We start from the raw sequence: 23335 nt of genomic DNA, 5'->3' as shown, positions 1-23335 counted from the left end.
GTTTGCGAAGCTTTAATGCGGTCAGTCACCAAGCGACCAGTTCTTCGGAACGCACAGCTTGAGAGCATGGTTCCCACGACACCTCACTGCAAATATTGAGAAGGGTAAAACAAAACGTTTCAACCACACGGCCATGATTTCGTCAATTTTCCGAGACACATTAAATCTAGAGCATTAGTTGGCTGATCAGAAGACCCCGCTGTCATCAGAAAGCCGTGGCAGGGAAGCGGCGCACAAAATACGTCATCTTTACGGAATAGAAAATGGCCACGTTGGGGAATCCAAACCTTTGCACCGCTACCACTGCTACCACTCCATTGCCGAGCACGCTAACCGTTACTCTCTATTTTTGTTTTGATGCAAGGATATTTTTCCAGAAGAGCCTGTGAACTATTTGAAGTAGCACTCAACACATTAGAATTATAAAAACACGCCACGCTGCTGCAGCTATTCTACTACTACTACTACTACTACTACTACTAGCAATGCTGCTACTACTACTACTACTACTACTACTACTACTACTACTACTACTACTAGTAATGCTACTACTACCACTAATATTACTAGTACTACTACTACTACTACTACTACTACTACTACTACTACTACTACTACTACTGCTACTACTACTACTAATACTACTAGTAATGCTGTTACTACCACTAATATAACTAGTACTACTACTACTACTACTACTACTACTACTACCACTACTACTACTACGAATACTACTACGAATACTACCACCACCACCACCACACCCACCACCTCCACTAATACTACTGGTCCCCCTTCGGATGCATTATTGTGAATGTAATCGCGGCCAGCCCACTGTACAACTACTTGCCTGTTTAATTCATTGATTAATTAAGTACAAGGGAAGTCTGAGCGTCACTTACGATGCTCGACGCAGGGGCAGCGATGGTAATACCTTCCAGCCATAATCTCCGTCTCCCCCGTGCACCTGTGACCGAGTCCGTGCATCTTCTGACAGGTGTAGCCACCGTTGCGTTTGCGATGTCTCACACAACACCACCCGCGTCGACACTGTCGCGTGCTTTGGCAATGACCCCCGGGACCCACAGAATGCTGCGTTGCGAAGAGAGAATCGAAATAATTAAACTGATTTATGAACACAGTTCGCAGTAATAATAATAATTGTTGGAGTTTTACGTCCCAAAACCACGATATGATTATGAGGGACACCGTAGTGGAGGGCTCCGGAAATTTGGACCACCTGGGGTTCTTAACGTGCACCTAAATCTAAGTGCATGTGTATTCTTTGCATTTCGTCCCCATCGAAAGGACACCGTTAAGGCCGGGAATCGAACCCGCGCCCTCGAGGTTAGCAGCGCGACACCTTACGTGCTAAGTTACCAAGGCGGGTCTACAGCACTTGTGTGGCTGCACAATAACGACGGAACCGTGGTCAAGCAGGGGGTGCAACTTCCTGCGTGATTAGTTGAATATTAATGGGGAACGGGTAGAGCCGCATCAACTGTATTTCAACACATACTTCACGCGGATGTCGTGGGCGCGGTATGGTACCAGCAACCCTGAAAAGGTTGTCTATGCTCTAAGAACAGTAAGAAAAAATATTATTGCAAATGGCTCCTTTTTCACAGTCGACAGGCTTTTTTTTTACTCAGAGTCTGGTGAAATAAATAGAATCTTAAGTGGGAAAAAAATACACTTTGTTCATCTCTAATTTTAAAAAGAAAAAGGAATGGCAACCCTCCGGGGTGGTGCTCCACTGCTGACCGGAGTTCGCGAGATCGAATCCCGGCCGCGGCGGCCGCATTTTGGTGGAGGCGAAATGCTGAAGGTCGAAATTTCCGGAGCCCTCTACTACGGCGCACAACATAACCACATCGTGGTTTTGGGACGTAAAACGCCGAAATGAATTTGATTCAATAATTAATTTGAGAAAAGTGTGTGAAACAATGCGATGATCTCACAGGTGGGTAAGGCTTTCCTTCGATGGGATCTATGGGTTGCTGCCCCTCAAATCCCTCGTCGTCTTCGTCGCAAGCTCTTGACACGGAGACCGACAACACGACAACGTGAACAGCAACGAGCAATGTTCTAACGTTCATGGCCGAACCTATCCGCAACTGATCTTCCTATCTAGTCCCTAATGGCGGACCCTCTTAAATCAAGTTGGCGTTTCTTTGCACCGTGATTTGCTTAGGCCGCTGCCACTTTTCAGGAGGCATCTTTGAAAACCAACGAGCAGTATGAGAGAGAGAGAGAGAGGGAGCGCGAGTGAGAAAGAGAGAGGAGATAGAGGGAGACGGAGAGAGAGAGAAGAGAAATAAACTAACAATTAAATTGCGAACCGTTTGGAAGTCCACCGTCTGAAGAAGAGACGCATCTCGTTATCAAGACGATGGCATCCGTCCGTTCAGCTCAATTGAAGCGTTATGCTTATTTTTAAACGCGCACACTTTGGATTTGAGTCGCGGCGTATCACCTGAGCGTCTGCGAATAAAATACGGCGCGCTACGGTTTTACAGCTGCAATGGCGAGAGTGCCATTGACAGGACATAAGAATTGATGTCCCCGGCTCACGGGACTGAAAGGAGTCACGTGGTTTTATGTAGACGGGAGAGGGGGGAGGGCACGCACACACGCCTGGCGGCGAGGTGCGACTTGATTTAGACGACTCCGCCGCTTCTTCTTCGAAAGCTCTTTCATGGCATATAAAATAAAATAATATAACATAAACAACGCTTCTTTCTGAGCAGTCAGTTTTTTCTCATTTAACGGTTCCATCAAAGTGTGGCTGTCGCATCGTGTACTGAAACCCAGTGACTAAATGGCTGGACAGGCAACGATACAAGGAACCCCGGTCGCCTTGGTAACCTTACAAAGCCAGTATGCTTGCTCGTGCGGCCCGCGCGCCTCTTGAGTAAACGATGGTATCTCGTCATGACACAAGTGAGTACTTATATATTATTATACTTTTAAATTTGGTTAAGCCGACTCGGAGTTCAAAGCATTCTTGTCAATGTGGTTCACAACAGTCGAAGTCTGCGTCAGCTTTGCGAGATACGTTGTGGATGATTCTCAAACCATGATAATAAAGTTGCTTCTCTCTCTCTCTCAAATCATGAAAACAAGCGTTACGTCATTTAAGCGACATTCTTCTTCTTATTAGTTGTTAATTTTTTTTTTTGGCATAGGTCCGGACGACAGCAGCCGAAATAGCGGAGCAAGCTGCAATTGCGTTGGCCTTGCTGGACAACAAGAGGTCCACGATTTACAGCGACTCGAGATCAGCGATTAGAGCATTTGCCAAGGGCACCATCTCGGAACCGGCCTTGCGGATCCTCCGGGACAAGAACATCCAGCCACACACACTCGTCTGGTTCCCAGCTCACATGGGACAGATCAAGGGAGCCCCGCCCAATCTCAATGAGTCGGCCCACATAGCTGCGCGAGGACTAGTAGACCGCGTAGCTACCGGAGGGCGCGCTGAGGTTTTGGAGAATCGGGACCCCCCACCTCGCATAACGAAATTACGGAACATTTTTACCTGGGGCGGAGACAGTACCCTCCACCACACAGAAAATTAAGCAGACCACAGGCTCTGGCACTCGGGTTACTTCAGGTCGGTGCGTTCCCTAAATCCGCGCTATTGCACAATATTTATCCAGAAGCACAGCCAACTAATGCATGTTCATTATGCGCGGATATAGCGAATCTAGAACATATGCTCTGGCGGTGCCCCGCGTTACACGGCGGCGAAGTCATCACGCCGTCAAAATGGGAAGAAGCTATTACAAGCTCCGGACTCGAAGCACAACTATGGGCAGTCCAACGGGCCCGCGACGCAGCAGAGAGACTTGGTCTTTCTGTTCCGACGTGGGAGCGGCCCGCAACCTGCTAGGGCGCGTTCCGAGGGACCGAAATAAAGTTTATTCATCCATCCATCCATAGGCAATGCTGGTGCTGTAAGAATGTCGACGATACATTGTGCTTTAAGACCTTTATGGTAGAAAGTTTGAGAGCACAGGCACTATCTATCGATAGAAAAACCCAGCACACAGTTCACGCTTGCTTTGGCAGAGTGATGGCCATATCATGGGCAAACAAAACCTTCAGTGTTAACTTCAATATTCACTGATTTGCCCGTTCCTCGTTCTGCAACCATATTAACCAGGAGTGAGACGCCTTCATTGTATTGACACAGCATTTACTGCAATTTCTTCACCAATAAACTTGTTTATACTCGTGACTGTTTAATTATTCTAGCTTTTGAGCATCGGTACTTTAAAAAAGACTTAATTTACATTTTAAATGAAGTCGGGCTACGCGGAAGTTCTGGCTTGCTGACGTAGGCAAGCAAGCTAGCGAGAGCTTCTGTGCTTCTCCAATTTATTGCCATTACACAACACTGCAGGCATAACGTGGTGTCAGCTGGCGCAAGGCAAGAGTAATCGGATATCAGTGAAACAGCCTTTGCTCCGCAGTTACATGGAACAAACTACTACTACTACTACTACTACTACTACTACTACTACTACTACTACTACTACTACTACTACTACTACTACTACTACTACCACCACTACTACCACTACTACTACTACTACTACTACTACTACTACTACTACTACTACTACTACAGGAACCATGGTTGCTTTGGCATGAGACGAATGTTTTAGCGGATGACTTAGGACCATACATGTCAAATGAAGCACGATTTGCTCCAGAAGAGCTTCAGAACGCAGACCTCTGCTTAATTTGCGGGTGTATTCGAGTCGAAAAATGGCTGCCTTAAGATATTAGTGAGAGTTTAACAAAAATAAGAAGTCTCTCCACAAAAGGAATACCACTTGTATAATTATGGATGGAAATGTGCTGACTTCGCTATGTTGTCGCGTTGTGTTGGCACCCAATATACTTAGGCAATTCTGGAACCGTTGAATTGCTGGCTTAGTTAAAATGCCTGAGAGATAGCCACGCGAAGCTTCCTACTTGAGAACATGTCCGGCGGATCAAGGGTAGTTTTAATGCCAGATATGGTTACCGTGGAAGTGCCCTGGTTATATTTTAGGTGTGAGGTTAACTCCTAAAACACAAAAGAACTTCCTGTTCAGTACCCATGCGACGTTTTTTTTTCCTTCTAATCATTTCCATAGAGTACGAAAACTGCATCGTTAAGCCCACATGAGAGGTAGCAGCCACAGAACTCACGGCTTACAGAACAAGTGTTGTTGTTCATACCCTTGCGACAGAGCGTGACACCGATGCAATCGCTGCGTATGTAACGAATGACTTTGTCGTGAGGATAAAGACAAAAGAACACCTGTTCGAAATGAAGCCCGTTTAAATTAGACACGACGAGCGACAAATGAAGGTGTCTTACATTACCGCGACATCTGCTGCTGGCGTTCAGCAGCCTACGATAGATATTTCGCCTTTATTATTATCATTTTTTTTGAGCTGCGGACGTAAACATAACGTGAATCAATGATGTCATCTAAAGCTGAGCAGGTGTGGCCATAGGCTTGTATTTCTGCTGTTGAATCTTGTATATTTAGTAAGGCGAGAACCTTAGATGCCTTATGAAACGAAATATTGATAGCGTCGACGCCGTTGGCGTCAACGCAAGTGATGCAAAAAGCCATCATCACATGATGGCGTCACCATGCGATGGCATCTCGACGTCACAGATTGCCATTATTTGTGACATCACCATGACGTCACATAACGTGATGCCGCATAATGACGTCATCACATGACGTCGTCGCTTCAATGGTGGGCCGATCACGGAGGCAATGCAAAACCAGGTGGCGTACAGAAAGCTTGCAACGCCTCCGATCCTGGAGGCAGTGCAAAAATTGGGGGACCCTTAAAGGGACCCTCTAACACTTTTCCTGACCTCATTGTTTTACAGTTTTTACTTTCGGGTTGCGTAAACTGGAGGCTGAAGAGATTAGTGCAGCAAGAACGGAAGCGGTAGGGGAACGCAGTCCGAAGTTATTCAGCCTAGAACACTCAAAATACAATAAAATGGAGGCCTACCCTCAACTCGATTCTCGCGGGGTCACCTGACCACGTTTCACTCGCCCTGTGACGTCTGATGGCGCCCCAGTGAAATGAACTGAAAGATCCTACGTACGGGAAGCTTGCATACAATGTTGGCCGTTCTTTCCAACGTATTGATGACGCCGTTGCGATAGTAACAAACAATGTGGTGCATTAAGAGTGAACTGCGCGTCCGAAACGAGGCAGATCGTGAACGCCTCTATCATGTTTTCTAGTTTTAGTCGTGTTTCTTGTCGTCTATATCATATAGACGGCGTCTATATCAACGCTCTTACATTTTTTTCCCTTCAGTTTCTACAAACAACGGCGCCTGGAGCGTCCCGAGCGCGTTTTCCTCCAGCGCCGTGGTGTTCGGCGCATTCTTTGCCGGGCGCTGCAGTTTTAAAGCTGAAATGTCTAAGATCGTCTGTGTAGTTGGCGTTCAATGAAAAAAGCATGCTTAAGAAAAAAAAACGCCAGGCCTGCGCTGAAACCGCAGCACAGTCACAGCGAAAGCTGGAAGAGCGGCGTTGTAAGCTCTCTTGGGGCTACAATACAAGTAAACTAGAAAAGTACCCACTACGCCATAAATCACAATTTTTGTGAAGTTGGGAAGCACCTACTAAGCCATCATTCGTCATTCTGCGGAGAAGCGAAGCACCAGCTACACGTCTGTAAGGCATTATGTGCACTTTGTTGACGCGACGACTGATGACGATGAAGAATTATGGCTCAGCCCTTTGTAATGGGTTGGAAGCTTTGAACGGCCCACCAGTTATGTAATTTGCATTGGGTGACGACCGCTCGCTATTTCCCTCTCCCGTCATGCTGTATAACATACGTTGACGTGGGAGAGAGACGGGGGGGGGGGGGGGGGGCGAAGAACTTTACTGAGACCCCGAGGAAATGGATCATGCGCTTATGGGCTTTCTTGGCAACCAATACAAGTACACTTGCGAGGAACCCACTACGCTATAAATCATTGTAATTTTACTGAGACCCCGAGGACATGGATCATGCGCTTATGGGCTTCCTTGGCAACCAATACCAGTGCACTTGCGAGGAACCCACTACGCTCTGAATAATTGTAATTTTTGAGAAGTAGGGCAGCAGGCACTGTGCCATTTTTCGTCATTTTACGGAGAGCCGTGGTACCTGCTAAACGCATGTAAGGCATTATGCGCACTTTGTTGATGCTGTGCCTGATGACGACGAAGAATTATGGCAGAGCCCTTTGTAATGGGTTGGAAGCATTTCACAACCTACTCGTTGCGCAATTCGCATTGTGTGACGCCTGGTTACAGAATTCGCGTTGTGCGACGCTTGGTGCTTATTTTAGTCTTCTACCACGCTATATTGCACATGCTAGTGTGGTTCCTTCGCGACAAGAAGCCTGTATAGGACCTTTTTGCAAAGCATTTTCAAGCACCGGCATGGCTCAGAGGTTGAATGCTGGGCTCCCACGCAGAGGGCCCAGTTTCGAACCTCGTTCCATCCTGGAATTTTTTTTCTTATTTAGTTTTTTTTTCTTATTTCGAGCGATACTGGTTACGGACACCGGCGGCGGCGGCGGCGGCGGCGGACAAATGCGGCGCCAAAAACGGCCGGTGAAATGATCTCATAACAGCTTTCGCTGTAAAACTAAACCCAACAATTACCCCATTTGTGATGCAACGCCGCTATTACTTCTAACGTTACATTTATCCAATCATAGGCCAGCGCTCATCTTCGTCATTTCCGCCCGCAATAGTTCTGGCGAGCGCCACTACGCGTTGATGCGGTCAGCAGCGATGAAAAAAAGTATTGGAGGGCCCCTTTAAGCTTCGCCTTTAAGAGTTGAACGCGATAGCGAAATCCGGCCCCTAGTGCGCACTTCAACCACTAAGTGCATACTTGTTAATGTGTATTGTTACACACACACGCACACAGACACACACACACGCGCGCGCGCGCGCGCGAATGGTACAGGTTTTGGATCTAAAGCAAGAATCGCATGGCCTCCAAGATATACGCCGCGCGCTTGCCATCTCGGAGGCCATGAAGAGTCTCACAATGCGTCACAGATGGCAGTACATTATCTAGAGTTTGCTGTTTGCTTGATCAACGCCTCCGCAAGCCAGCGTTGGCTTGATATGTTTTCCGGTAGATGAACATAGTTGTCCATTTTTGTTTAAAAGTTCGTGTGTGTTTTTAGCGGCGATGGCTGCACTATCCCGGCCTTTTTCGACGTAGTTTGATGGCCTCCCAAATGCGCCTACAAATCGCCGAATGGGCTGGTTTTCGTCGTGACACCTGCCGAACAAAATGCGTTAGGAGACTTCTTCCACTACATGGCATTTATGCAGTGTTTTTTTTCCGAAGCAACTGCAAGTAACATCGTGGCTTTGTGGTAGGACACCTGCTTGCCACGCGAATGGCCCGGGTTCGGTACTCAATGGGACCGAAGATTTTATTCTTTAATTTATTCGCTTCTTTCTCGATTTTTCGGTCACGGACGATTTTTCGCTCACAACCAACGGTGCCGACGCCGACGGCGGAATTTCTGCGACACGAGCTCTCTAACGCTATCGCGTTAAAACCACGTTAGGTGCACAAAGCTCCCGTAGGCCGACGGGGAATGATCAATACATTGACTGAGACGAAAAAGAAGATTGCTTTCCCGTTCGTATCGTCTTAGTCGAATGCATAAGGGACCCTGTTAGGTTTTGTTAGATCATTGCCACTCCAATTTCGGATTAATTATCTTACTATCATGCGGTCATGTTTTTCATATCATTGAGGCCAATTGCCGTATTCTTCTGCTGCATGATTGTTACATATCCTTTCTCTTATGAATAAACGTACGTACTACATCCAATTATGTCAACGGACCATTAGGATATCTTTGTAAATACTCGCATGTTCCCTTACGCCATGTTGTATATCCAAGCAAAAATAAGACATCTTCTGTTATATTAGATGAACCGTATCCCAGATTTCAGCGTGTGGGATCTCGCATAAAAACCCTAATATTCTTTTTATTTAAAATCATATGCTGTTTGGGAAATGCTAGCGCCCTTATATAGTGCCGGCTTCTTCTTTTCACAGAGAACAGAAATACATGAGAAATCAGAGCATAGAAAAACTTCATAAAAGGAGAGTTCATGTCAGTTAGTCAAGAAAAAAAAAAATAACAGCATATCCACGGAGTGAATGATGATGAGTGGGCGAAGCTGCGGAGGTTCATCGGTAAACCGTGAATCTTCCGTGAATTCTGCCCAGTACATCATCACCGACGTGAGATCGGGCGCGTTTATACTAAAGGTTCGATGAGGGTTATGACGACTTGCAGCTCACTTTAATTTTACATGTACGCTGTGAATTTTCATTGTATAGAAAACCATTGCTTTAGAAAACATCTGGCGTCTTTCGTTAAGCAGCTGGCGTCTTTTCGTTTTGCTTTAGAAACATCTGGCGTTCTTTCGTTTTGCTTTTACAAAACATCTGGCGTCTTTCGTTGGTTTATTTCATCAATCAACGGCGTTTTGAACAAAATTTTTATTGTTTAATCACGCACAGGAGAAATCTCACCAGGCACTACCTTGGAGGTAAACAATGGCTGCTAATGGGGAATGAGAGACAGAAGAAGTCGGCTTTTACCTAACACTTACACTTCTACTTCTACTAACGTTTCCTACTGGAACATGCCAATGGTTGTTAATGGGGAATGAGAGACAGAGGAATTAGGCTTTTAGTTAACGCGCACGCTGCGAATTTTTTATTGTTCAACAACGCACAGGAAAAATCTCCCACCGGCACCACCTTGGAGGTCAAAGCGTAAGACTGGTTACGCACTACTACTACTACGACTACGACTACGAGGGACGAACGGGTGCCGCCTTAAGGAGCTTCGCCCCTAAAAATTATTCTCATAGGTTTTACGGGGTACGTGCCATATTTTATATAATATCACGTATGTTACCTGATATCATACATATATGCATGTTCCATGTTGGTCGTATGATGCCTAAAAACATAAGAATTTTTATACAGGATCCTTACATGTCGATACGCGTTTGTTGGATATATAGGGTTCATAATCGATAATTCACACGCCTGCTCCACTAACTCATAATGTTCGACAGCTGGTCTTAATAAATAGGTAGCTCAAAGTATCGTGCGAAATTTAGGCAGCCACGAGATGCCAGAAAAATTGCTGGCATCATATAAGATTTCTCACATGCGAGTGCATTGTGCAACGCTTTCACAAACAGCTTACACGGTGTAACAGTGAGATGACTTTTATAAGCTCTTATTTGCTGTTTCGGCTTGCTTGCTTGCTTGCTTCGTTTGTAACTTCATAGACAACTCGCACTTTCGAGGTGGGCTCCTGTCCTGCCTAATACATATCCGGATAAAGTAGGGTAGCCAACCGGACTGCTGTCTGGTTGACCTCCCTGCCTTCTCCCTTGTGTATTCCTTCCTTCTTTCTTTCCTTCCTTCCTTCCTTCCTTCCTTCCTTCCTTCCTTCCTTCCTTCCTTCCTTCCTTCCTTCCCTCCTTCCTTCCGGATAAAGTATTTTCGCTCACTTAACGTAAAAAAAGACGCAGCGAATTAAATGTCCTTGCGGAATTTTCCTACCCTGCGGCATCACGGCTGCATTAAGCAACCATCTATTTGTAGCTATATTTCTCGTAGTAGTGATCGTTAAAGTACTGAGCACTTTCTGTTCTGTTTTTCACCAACACTTCTCTTTCCCACCCCTTGGTATACTACACCATACAAGGCTATGCTATGCTCTGCTAGCGTGCCTGGATAGCCGAGTGGTACGATGCTTGCCTTCGGATCGCGGGAACGTGGGTTCGAATCTCGCCTGACCAAGAAATTTTTGGGCCAAGAATTTTTAGAGCGAAAGCCTTAAATGCCTCATCAAACGCGAAAATTTACCCTCGGCGGCGGCGTCCCACGTCAACGGCGTCGGGCACAGCACGAGCGATGCAAAAAATTATCACGTGATGAGGTCATCATATAACGTCATTATGACGTCATCACGTGATGATGACTTTTTGAATCACTCGTGTTGACACCGACGCCGACGGTCAATGTTCGCGTTTGATAAGGACTCAAAGGCTTTCGCCTTAGTAAAGAAAAAAAAAACATGGCAATAACATTTCGTTTTCAGGAGTTCGCTTCCTAATAGAACATTCACACGCCCACATTTCCGTTCAAGTTCTACCCACTGTACGCGGACTAACATTGTTATTTGCTCACGCATCAACTTTCGGCTAGTGCTCACTTTGTTTCACCAAAGTAACCTGTAACGCAATCGAGATCTCTGATGTTCTTTGTGGTGCTGCGTAAAACCCTCTGTGCTGCGTAATCTGTATATGCTGCCAATCAAAATAGGTGTAAATTCATTCATTCATTCATTCATTCAATCAATCAATCAATCAATCAATCAATCAATCAATCAATCAATCAATCAATCAATCAATCAATCAATCAATCAATCATCTTTATTCAGCATACAATAGCACGATGGGTGGGTACAGACGAAAGGCCACATGTAAGGCCTAGTAGTATCCGCGTTCTTGAACATTGACAGGCGGGGCACGTGGTCATACAGGACATGTTGTTTTTCGTGTACTCGAAATGTCATTCTCGCGCCAAGCTAAATAACGAAAGCGCGCGCGCGTCGGCGATCAGTTGACAAGTAGAACGACTGTTCTACTTGTCGACAAGTGAGCGTCTGTTCTTCTGTGTGGTCCTGTCCTTCCTTCCAAGCCTTCGCTCTTCCCAACCCAGATAAGCAGAACAACACCTCGATACTGTCACAGACTGTCATACGAATTCTAGCACGGAGACCGGCATATAAATCAAGAGTGTACCCTGCGTCGCAGTGCTTAAAGTAGCACATCGGCGCGAAAATGAAAAAAAGGAAAGTCACAGTTTCGCCGCGAGGGCGAAGCAATGAATGCGATAGCAACAAAATTGGAATGTCATATGAAGAAAGGCTAGCAGCTCAATCCTTAAGCGAACACGGCCGCTGCAGCTAGTGAAGTGACCTTCGTGCGGTTTATGGCTTCAACGCAACCATTGCGATGAAAGAGAGAAGCGCGCGAGCACAGGCGACCACAGCCTGTAGGTCAAAGTACGGAGTTCAAGGCGGGCAACCCCGCGCCGGCAAAAGGCAGGGGGCCGACACCCTAAGCGCGTCCTTTAACCCTTTGCGCCATCTCGCGGGTGATAGTCAACACGCCTCTGCCAAGCTAAGGCACCTCAGAGATGTGCGTAACGGCAAATTATGCATAAAAATCGCTCGTTGTTAGTATGCCAGATGATGTATGGATGGGGGCCGCATGGTTAACGATGTGTCGCAGGTTCGAATCCCCGGAAGAGCTTTAGAAATTTTCTTCTGAACTCCTTTATATATATATATATATATATATATATATATATATATATATATATATATATATATATATATATATGTATGTATATATATACGGAAAGGCGACATCGACTACTACGGCAAAAAGCAAAAACCCGCCGAGAGTGTCCATATAATTGCTATCGCAATGGAAGAAAACTTGTTTCAGGAGAGCAATGCAGTCTTGTTTTTTGTGTTACGAGAGTACGCGAGTGAAAGAAGAAAGCCTCCTCCATGACATTGTTGCCTCTTTGATCATCTTCTATAAGAAGAAAACAAAGCCTGCATGTATGCGGAAGAAGGACAGTTGTCTCGACGACATTTATTCTGCTACGCGAAAAAGTAACGAAGTAATGAGAGATGTAACGAAGATGTCACAGCTTAGGACGAAAATATCGTCGACGTAGTTTTCTTGCTGGCGTCTATTTCACGTTGAATGACATGTTTTCGTTCACGCTACAGCAGCGCACGAGAAACACGACGTACGAGAAAAGTGTCAAACGCTTGTTTTCGTCGTACATTGTTGCCGGCAGCTTCCTGTTCACTGCTTTAGTATTAACGAGTGATAATAGAATCGCATTTTCGCTATGTTAAGGATACGATTTCTTTGGTATTATGTAGGGGTTCGTAAATGTTAAATACAATTAATACTAATTCAATAGCATTGAAATGCCATCCGATTCGTATTCATTTCGAAAATTTGCTGCTTTAAGCAATCGACTCTTTCTCTATGTATAATATCTGAGTCAATGTATGATGATTAACAACTTTCATTGAAGTCCGTCAATGAGAGAACGCGATAGTGAGGACTGTTTCAAATGGTCTTGGTCCAGGAAAACTGAAGCTGCCGCTGAAAGATGCCGGCTTCTGAACGAGCACGTAGGACACTCAACATACCTTGAAAATTTTCTGTCATTCAGTAAGAAAACTGCTCTGCGGCAACTGGAAAATTCTCCTAGAGTACATTGCTCTTCGAAGACAGTCCATGTGGATATGTTGAAATTAGAAATATATTTGGTTTGATATTTGTAGTTACATTCCCGTGAAAAGCATATTGGTTTGAAATTACAATATCATTATTCGAACATATCACTATCCATAGTCATATCCCCAGGGTTCGTACAGGCTTCAAGGAAGAAAATTCAAGGATATTCAAGGAATTTCAAGGGCCAGCCATACGTTTTTCAAGGACCCAAAAATGGCATCCAAAGGCAGATTTTTTTTTTACTATAAGAATGTTTCAAGTTTTGACTAAATTTAACCGACTTATACATATACAGTTGAAACTGGATTTAACGAAGTCAACATCACACTCAAATGACTTTGTTAAATCCATAACAATGAGAACTAACAGACAATAACGCAATGGAAAATATAGGGGATGTTATTTGTAGTAATTAGGATATAAATGAAAGTAAAGTAGATGAAAAGATAACTTATAGATAACTTAAAATAAGTTATCTTTTCGTCCACTTTACTTTCTTCACATTTATATCCTAATTACTATAAATAACATCCCCTATACTTTCCATTGCCTTACTGTCTGTTAGTTCTCATTAATATTGTGTCTAACAAAGGAAAACGAGCCCTTAAACGACACCTTCTTTCCTTTGTTAAATCAGGAAGTTTGTAAAACCCAGAAAGGGGTTTTTCAGTCCTTCGAAACCTAAAACTTGTAACATAGAAACACCCAAAGTCTACCACGGCATTGTTTTTGCTGCTAACCCACGCGTGCTTGAGTGAAAAGTCTGTTCAGGTGCACCGAACATTGAGGCTCCCATATGTGGTCCGGGCGATGCAGGCCAGGTAGACAGTCACGTGAAAATATATGACATGCAGCCGAAATGCAAAGAAAGGTAGAACAAACGCAGTGGTTATGAGAGTAGGGCGAGCAAGAAAGTTGCGAGGAGACGATCAGTGTGATCTGTCGCATAAATCATGAAATTACGAAAGCACACAGTAGGGTTCTTGTGGGAGCATTGTCAGAAAGAATAGACCACCAGCAGCCGCAATAAACCGTAATAGCAATAAACCGCCACGCACGCCACGCAACTGTTGAATCCACTATGGTTGGCGTTTAACCTTGTAAAAATAAAACCAGCCTCGTGACTATGGGTGACCGATGTTTTAACGCAATAGCGTTACTCCCCGCGCTTGAAGGAAAAAGCCATCTGTGTAAGAAATAGAAAGAAATTAGCGCTTCGTTTTACTAATTTATTTCAGAAAAGCTTCATTAAATTGGTTTTCATTGCAAGTCAGTTTCGTTAATTCGGGTTGACAACAACGTTGAATCTTATGAGTGCATGCCGGGCAGAGTTGCTACTTCCGCTTATAATAAGCGGACTTGAGCTTATTTTTTTGCCAAGTCGCTTAAAGGACTTCCAAGGGCCTTAAAAATGTACTTTTTCAAATTCAAGGGTTTTCAAAGTTTTCAAGGACCTGTACGAAACCTGTATCCCATTGCAGCTCCGGCTCACAGTACAACGTAAGAGCCTTAGAATAGTGAAACCTGCGTCTGCAAGCGTAAAAGTGGCTTGTAATGCGCGTAAAGAAGTTCAGTTGGCTTCGTTGTTACAGTAGTGTACTGGAGCTATATTAGACTATAGCAAACTCTAGCAGCGATAAGTAGGCGTTGTCCGTGAGCAAAAAATCGCGGTGGCTGCCAGTAATAAAAATTCAACGACGATTACGATACTTCCTATATAATGCGAATTCTGAGCGCAGCTTCGTGTTGGGGCAACGCCAACTGTGTTTGAAGTTTTGGCTTTCCGCAGTCGTAGCAATGTAACATTCGTTACATATTGCCACAGAAACTGCCAGCGCTCGAGTGCTACGCACACCATTCTGTGCATTGCAGGCGTCGCGAACCAAGCGAAACGCCGACAGCCCCGTTACGACAAGCGAAGCCAGCCGCAGCGCACATGCCAGCCCTGCATGCGCACTAGCTCCGACCGAGGGGCCAGCGCGCTTGACCGAGAAAGAAAGCGATAGAGACCAGTGGCTCGTGATATCGAGACTCCGCGTTCACTCTCTTTCGTCCTCGTTCGCTCTATCGGTTACGCCGACGCCAACGGCGACGCCGCACAACGCAGGAACGGGCACCTAAGAGCTGCGCTCTAAAAATGAGGGGTTCGAGTCGGAATCGAACCGAGGCATTCTGAGTGGAAGGTAGGTGCTCTACCGCAAAGACGTGCAAGTACTTGAAACTGCTTCGTAAAAATAACAAAGAAACCTAAACAGGCGTCATGTAGAGCATGCATCTTCGCCTTCCACTCTTGAAGGCGAAGCGCAAGCTTCCTCCATGTTTTAGGAGTGGAGCTGTTCTATGGGCATGACGACAGATGAGCGTCCGCATGTCACGCTCCGGTTCCCAGATACACCCATAGATGGCGTGATTGCCTCGGTCACGGACAAAGCGGTATCCGCACTGTTGAAAAATGAGCCGGAGCGGAGCAACAAGAACGTGCGGTACCCGAGGGGAGAGGAGAAAGCCGAAGTTATGCAGAGCTCGTGAAAGGGCTGAGTAGTAAACCGTTCGCCATGAATGTGGATTAAAGAAGCGTTCGGGAGTCATTCATTTCGCAATGTGCACAGTGAAACGGAGAAGGCCGGCTGAGGCGTGAATAGAGCCTAAAGTCACTGTACCAGGGGCGGGTGTGGCAGGGGCTGCCATACGTCCTTTCCGGTGCATCTCTATTCTACCAGTAACGTAATCACGGATACCTATACAAAATCACTAAACGTCACAAAAAATCACTGAAAATCACAAGGGAAACACAGGAGCTAGACAACGCCATTATCCTATCAGCCAAAACTTACGCCTTTCACAAGGATTACGAAGAAATTATGGAAAACATCACCAAACAACTTATATGTTAAACAAAATAGAACAGAAGCTTAATTTTGGCTGTAATGAAAAAAACTTTCAATATACACGTAAAAAATACTAATTAGAAAAATATACGATTTGATGGAACACAAGGAATACTACTGTAAGTAACGATAGTAGTCGGACGATAGAAATTTGTATTGTATGCATTATCTTAATCATACCAATGTTATGTCTCACATGTTTCATATTGCCCTACTGTAGTATTTTTTCGCCAGAGTGATGGTTATTTCAGTAAGTTAGGTAGAATCTGTTTTGTATAGTCAAAGCTCTAATTAATGTAATGTCAAATCTTTATTCGAGCTATTTTCTCTATCGCTTCTTTTTGTCCATGTTGGTCTGGATGCCGCAAAAACTGTTTTTTTTTCTTTAATCAATATTGATCGATATATTATTGTAGAAATATGAGTGCTGCCCGAACTGTGTACAAGGGTGTTGGGTCCTCTGTCAGGCACTATGCCTTTTGCCTAAACATCCATTTGTTTCTTTCCTTACTCCTCCTCCATTTGTTTCTTCTACAAAGAAATATAAATATGAAATGAATATGAAATAGGATAACCACAGCTCTACTGTTTTTGCAGATTTCACACTTGGTAGAACTGGGGTAAGTTTTTTTACGTCTATTAGCAGGAGAAAGAAATACCACGCTTCGATTAGTAAATTGCATGTGAGTGCAAGATGAATTATCTAAAATTTTATTTAACAAAGTTTTGTTAGTTTTTAGTTATGCCTTTTGCTGTAACCTCCTCCAGTAATCTAATTTGTTGAACATGTTCGTCGTACATGTCATGCGCGATTAAAGAAAGTTCTGCTTAACTTTAAGAAAAGGACCTGCTAGAATGCTCACAGCGCATAAGTTTTTTGTTATTAAAGCGAGCGTCTCGAGTGATTTAGAGGTGTCGTACGACCGCTGCCGCTCAGCATGTGCGATTGAATGACAGGTGTCACATCCAATAAGTTTTTTCTTGTTATGGCGGCCTCCGTGCTAAGCAGTACGCCTTCTCACATTGAAGTCAGCTCGTGATTTTAAAGTTTTGTGGCCAAAATTTTCTGAAAAAGCTCATTCAATTTTTTTCTTTTCTTAAAGGAGTCAGAGAAGAGCTCTTTCAAAGCAAAAATTGACAATTTCTTCAAATTTGAGGACAACCTAGAGAGATATATCAAAATCATCTAAAACTAAAGGTTAACAGTTACGCTTGTTATTCTCTGCAGACACTCTGGGTATTGCTGTTTTTTTTTACCCGACAATGTCACAGCGTCACTTAAAAGAACAATGACAAGCTAACGCGTTTTTGTCGTTGTAAACACGATGGCATACAGGAGGACGAAGTACTATAAGAGACACTTAGCAATAAGCGGTCCAGTTATAGGGCTCTGGTCCGATTTTCCAAAGTAGCAAGTTTGCTAGTAAAGATGGCGCAGCTTCTGGTAAGCTGTGTCGTTCTGTATTTGGCTATCCTTACTCTCCAGGTAGCGGCCGACAACGACTGGCGCCAAAAGCGTGTAAAGACTCCCTTTTTCGACCAGATCTACCAATCACGGAGGAGATATCGGGTTAGTATCGTTGCGCTACTACGAAGTACCAAACGAACTCATCAACTCACTAAGGTCTGGGCTAGTTAGTTGTTCATACTGATGACATAACATCAGTATGAACGCGTCAGCATCATTTATCATCAGTACGAATTCATCAACATTCTCCGAACATAACAAGCACCAGCCGGTCATCGACCACTTCATTTATATAGAAGCATTGCTCTCGTCAACATCGACGAAGGCAAATATGCTATCGAAAGCCTTCGTTTTAAACGAGACGCCGATGATCAGGGCAACTACAACGAAAGGCATGAACACTTCCTTTTTCCTAACGTCCACGGTAGTTTCGCATCATTTTATGATGAATCTGTTTCAAATTTCCCAACTTGCGGTCATTCTTACCTAGTGTTCACCCTCAGATTAGGGCAATAACCTTTGTTTACCGTTATTAATCACTTCAATATGTGTAGCTTCTTGTAAACAGGCTGACCTGTTTGTTCAATGAAGACGGAGCTTGAATACGTTTTAGAGTTCACAAAGCTTTTGTAAAGTACAAATGAAGGCCAATATGAGGTAGCTATCGGGACATTATAATCAACCAAGCCTCCATCTTCCTGCGAATTTATGACTTGTTTGGACTTTACAATTCGCAAGATGAGTCGAAAGACGCCAGGAGTTTTTTTAATGAAGTTACCAAGCGGAAGAAGCCTTTTCCAGCCATGACAAAATTAAGCAGTACGAGCGCCCAAGCACTTCTTTCGCAGAGGAATTGCACGCTATATGCATCCGTTAGCAATATATGCACATGCACGAACGAAGGAAAGGATAAGCAAAACAAAACCAACAAAGTATAGATCACGACCTACTGTACTCCTGACCTGCCCAGATATCGGGGGTCCTATGGGAGCGCGCGTCCCCGCTCTCGTTCAACCGCTTGCCGTAGGTGGCGCTTCCTATAACCTGTTCGTCTGCTACTCTGCGACCGTTTGGACGGTGCTGGAATAAGAACGCCTGTATTATGTGACGAACTGCCGGCATTATGTGACTGTTTCTGCAAACTTAGACCGAGGGTAAAGTAAGCTATTCTGTGCGGTTAAGTATTTACTGCGCACTGGTTGACTAACGTGAGAAGCCGTAGACTTGCATAGTGTAGGACGGCTGTGTCCTTTTAAATGCAAAAAAAGTTCTAATTCACTTTCCGTATTTTTATTTCCAAAGTATTTTGCATTTATGAATAATAATTACATGATATGAGCGCTCTGCGCTGGCGAAACATCATCACGAGCGTTAAAGCTGACGTCAGCGAACAGGTGCTGACTAGCGCCACAACGCTCGTAGGTTACATCCCTAGCGGCAGGAGGTATGAACTAGAACGTGGGCGCTGGAGAGGGGACATCTGGGCAGGTCAGGAGTATAGTAGGTCGTGGTATAGATTACCTGCTGAAAAAGTTCAAAGTGCAGGGATAAGCTTTTACCGGGAGCTTTCAGAATAGTACACTCCCGTGGCGCGTTTCTGTTTGGCCAAGCCACTTACACAGTCGATACAAAGTCGAGATAAGAGTCACTTAAACGATCAATGAAAGTTACGGTACGGACGTGAACGCGGGCAGAAGGAGGAACAATATCACACAGAAAGCGCGATGCGCTGCGTTGTACACATTAATGGCATGTCAACATGCCCAAGTCGAAGCCTTAACGGAGCAGTACTATCACGCTACAGCTGGTTATCTTCTTACTCGTACGTTTCAGAAAGGAGGCGTTGGAGACTATTGCAGAAGCACCAGCTATTGCCGTGGCCACCTCTGTTGCATGAGATCAAGAAGTGGAATGACTACCTGTCAGCCGCGGTCTAGATTCGGCCAGACCTGCTCGGATGAACAGACTAAATCTGGGTATTACTTGGGTGCCTGCCCTTGCAGGAGCCTTGCTGGTAAGAAGATTGCTACAGTCGCCACACCACTTTACGACCATACACTGTAACCACAAGCTAGACCAACATCCGTCGATGTTGATTTTGCGAATTAGTCTCAAGATCACTGAGATAACGGCCGAAATTAGTTGCAGCAGTAAGGTTAAAGATATCGGATTCTACGACCCAATTCATTTACATACAAAAACCGCAATTTCCACCTTTTTTCACTCCACAGCTTAAAACTAGGCGGCAGCCACTGCGGCGCTACTTTTCAAAGATAAGCGAACGAGTTCTTTGTACTTCTTTCGAGTTTAACAATGAAACGGATAAGCAATACACACAAATGCAAATAGTAAGCGGTCCAATTGGGTATTTGAGACGACTTGCCGTTTTTCCAGACGATATTCTGAGGCGACGCACCTCTTTTCAATGTTTGTCACGTGAGCTTCAGCTCTGACGTAACACGGATTCCCTGCGCGCTCAGTTTCAGTATCGCCTAATCGGGGCCTCGAATTTCGATGATCATTATCTCAAATTACGTGCGTTTTTTTTCGATTTTTTAAAAAATGGGCATGCCATAAATTGTCACCTCCTACAACTTCTCCATGTATTAACGGCCCTCAAGTTAATAATTAAAAGGTTCATTAACCAGTCTTAGTTCATTACTTATTTCAATGTAGCTTTAGATGCGACCAAGTTTTTCCGCCTCGGCGTAGAGTTCGTTCGCGAAGACGACAGGGGCCCGACTGTCATAACATTTTTATAAAAAAAGCTGTATTGTCTAAAAAAAGAACACCCTGTATGACACTCCAGGCGCATTCCTACCGTTACCGTGAGGTTCCGTATAAAGTCCAAAGGCGGTAATGTCTCCCCGCGCGTCGTTCTACGTGCGAGTGAAAGCGCGAGAGGGCAGCCGACGATCGCGGCTCAAGCGGAGAGCGAAGGCCCCAGCCGTCTTTCGTCGTGCTACAGGCCTACTAATGGGAGATGGGAGGGACAGCGGAGGTGGGACGGGGTGGCTGCGTCGATCCGACAGAAACGTCGATCGGCCGGGTGCGGTCGCCTTATCTTCGCAGGGATCCGCGGGCGGCTCATGCCTTTGTGCATGCTGCGTAGTTAACGTTGAAGCGATAGACAGCATGAAGGTCGTTTCACTCGCTGCAGCGGCCGCGTTTTGTTTAGTTAAGCCAGATCGGATGTTAAAGGAGTTCGCTGCTAGCCTTACTTTGTAAAACATTGTAATATGTTGCAATCGCATTCATTGCGCCGCCTTTATGGTAAAACAGAGATTTTTTAACAGCCAAGCTGTTGCTGCTAGCCGTAGTTTGTGCCGGTGTCACCAGAAAACATCCTCAAGTGGGTATGCGTCACAGGAATTGGGCAAGACCCACTACCGTGTACAACAGGTGCGCGGGTCAAACGAAAACGAGCGCGTGAAAGAGAGACAGAGAGAGAAATAGTCAAAGAGAAAGAGATAAAAATAGAGAGAAAGAGAGAGAGAGAGAAAGAAAGTGATAGAATGAAAGAGGAAGAGAAAAATAGGGAGAAATAAAGGGAATAGAGACATAAAAAGATAGAGAGACAGAGACAAACATAGCAGAGAGAAAGAGATGGAAAGAAACAGTCACGAAAAATAGATTGAAAAAAGAGAGAGCACGACAGAAAGAGAAACAAAATAAGAGACAAAGAAGCAGAGAGAGAGAGAGAGAGAAAGAAAGGGAAGAAAGATAGAAATAAACAAAGAGAAGCAAGGAAGGACAACCAGTTGCGCTCTTCCTTCAGGCTTGGCACCACTAGTGAGAAGCTACCATAACATTTTTTGCACGCCTGCTTTTTCTCTCCGTTTTTCTTTCCATCTTGCTTTCTCCTTCCTTGTTTACCTATTGTAGGGTAGCAAACCAGACTTTCCTCTTCCAGCTAACCTCCCTGCCTTTCACACGTTTGTATCTCTTTGTTTCTCTGGCCCCTGGCCAGGCTGCGTGCTTAAGCTTCGTTTAAAGCTCATTCACATATGCTAGGTAGGTTTGCACAATTTGTTGCTCTTAGCTGGGGGCATGAACGAGCGAACTGAGTGAAGAAGCAACGCACTTGAAGAGGAGGTGCATTCAGTCACGCAACAGAGAGACATAGATAAAATTTAAGTTTTTTTAAAATAAATGAATGAGCGAACATTAGGTGCGCGTTAGTCTCAAGTTATATCCATGCAGAGGTCATTCAAAAGAAGAACATTTACAAGGTACAGCCAAATAAGTTGTAATGGGAAGATATGTACAATGTGACAAGGAATTGCAAAATAAGGCCGCAACCACTTGTTAAGCAGTGGAATCCTCATGAAATTAAAAAAAAAAAAACTAGCAATGGAATTTTTTTTGCACAGATACATAAAAAAATGAATTGCAAATGTAATAACTTCATTATCGGAATGATAAAAGTGTTATGGTGCTTTTTGTTCATGAAAAAAATTATTAATGTCAACTGAGACATGTTTACTTGCTTTTTGTTTTTCAGCTGAATGTTACGTTCGTAGGAGGCGCCAGAATATTGGAACATGTACGCCTATCAGATGAAGTAGACGTGACTAGGCGATATTTTTAAGATGTATATACTTTTTAATTGACGCGCGAAGTATAATTTTTTTCACGTGAGCAATAAAGAGGCCTTGAACGTTGTCTGGACTGTCTTTTTCTGCAACATTTCCCGCTCTGTTCACTTGCTAATTAGAGCATGCTACCCGCTGTGGTACCCCAGAATGTAAGGTGTCACACTCATAAGCTCGAGGGCGCAGGTTCGACTCCCGGTTACACTAGCCGCATCTCAATGGAGCCAAAGTGCAAGCACACCCGTGTACTTAGATTTAGGTTAACGTTATGCAACCTTCCTAAGGTGATCGTAATCTAGAGTCTCTCGTTACGGCACGCCTCGAGGCATTATGACCATACATTATGAATACATTATGACCATGATGTATTCTTGTTCTGGCATGTAAAATCTCAGAACCTAATGGAACTAGTGTGTGCTAGACAGATGGGTCTGTCACAGGTGGATCATCTGCTGTAGGTGTGTGGATGCCGTCGGCGAATGTCACCATCGCAGCCACTCTGCAGTGACTGTACTTCCGCCGCTGCCACTGGGCTGGCTGCACTGCGGAGGGCGCTTGCATACACCGTAGCAGACAACGCGCCGTTTTGCTATCCACCTATTAACCCAGAATCCCTCCTACTACGTCTCTCAGAATCATAGCATAGTTTTGGCACGTAGCCCTACTTAAACGTTCCGTATGCCGCTCGAATAATTCCATATCTTCCCGTAAGATTCTTTGGAACTATGTGGCAAATATATGGACCCTATATGTATTCCGTAAGGAAACAAATGGAGTTATGTAAGTGACACACGGAACGTTTCATTAGGTACGATACGGTAAATAATAATTAGTTGGTTAAATTTCCCCCTATGTTATGTTACTTACGCAGAGATGGGTTACTTTTGTAGCCTAACCACCCCTGCTTTTCTTCGTAGCTTATGTAGTTACTCTGTCAATTTTGGAAGGAAG

The 23335-nt window shown here is 44.5% G+C and overlaps 1 protein-coding gene across 1 annotated transcript; it reads left to right on the top strand.

Moving 5' to 3' along the window:
- Positions 1 to 17688: 17688 nt before the first annotated feature.
- Positions 17689 to 22456, top strand: LOC125760324 (uncharacterized). The gene is made up of 3 exons (XM_049420229.1): positions 17689 to 17891; positions 19623 to 19803; positions 22294 to 22456. The coding sequence occupies exons 1-3, from the start codon at positions 17751 to 17753 to the stop codon at positions 22350 to 22352; spliced, it is 381 nt and encodes a 126-aa protein (XP_049276186.1). The 5' UTR covers positions 17689 to 17750; the 3' UTR covers positions 22353 to 22456.
- The last annotated feature ends 879 nt before the right edge of the window (positions 22457 to 23335 follow it).

The sequence above is a fragment of the Rhipicephalus sanguineus genome, chromosome 10, assembly GCF_013339695.2.
Source record: "Rhipicephalus sanguineus isolate Rsan-2018 chromosome 10, BIME_Rsan_1.4, whole genome shotgun sequence".
NCBI classification, from domain to species: Eukaryota; Metazoa; Arthropoda; class Arachnida; order Ixodida; family Ixodidae; genus Rhipicephalus; species Rhipicephalus sanguineus.
This window is presented reverse-complemented; position numbering and strand designations above follow the sequence as displayed.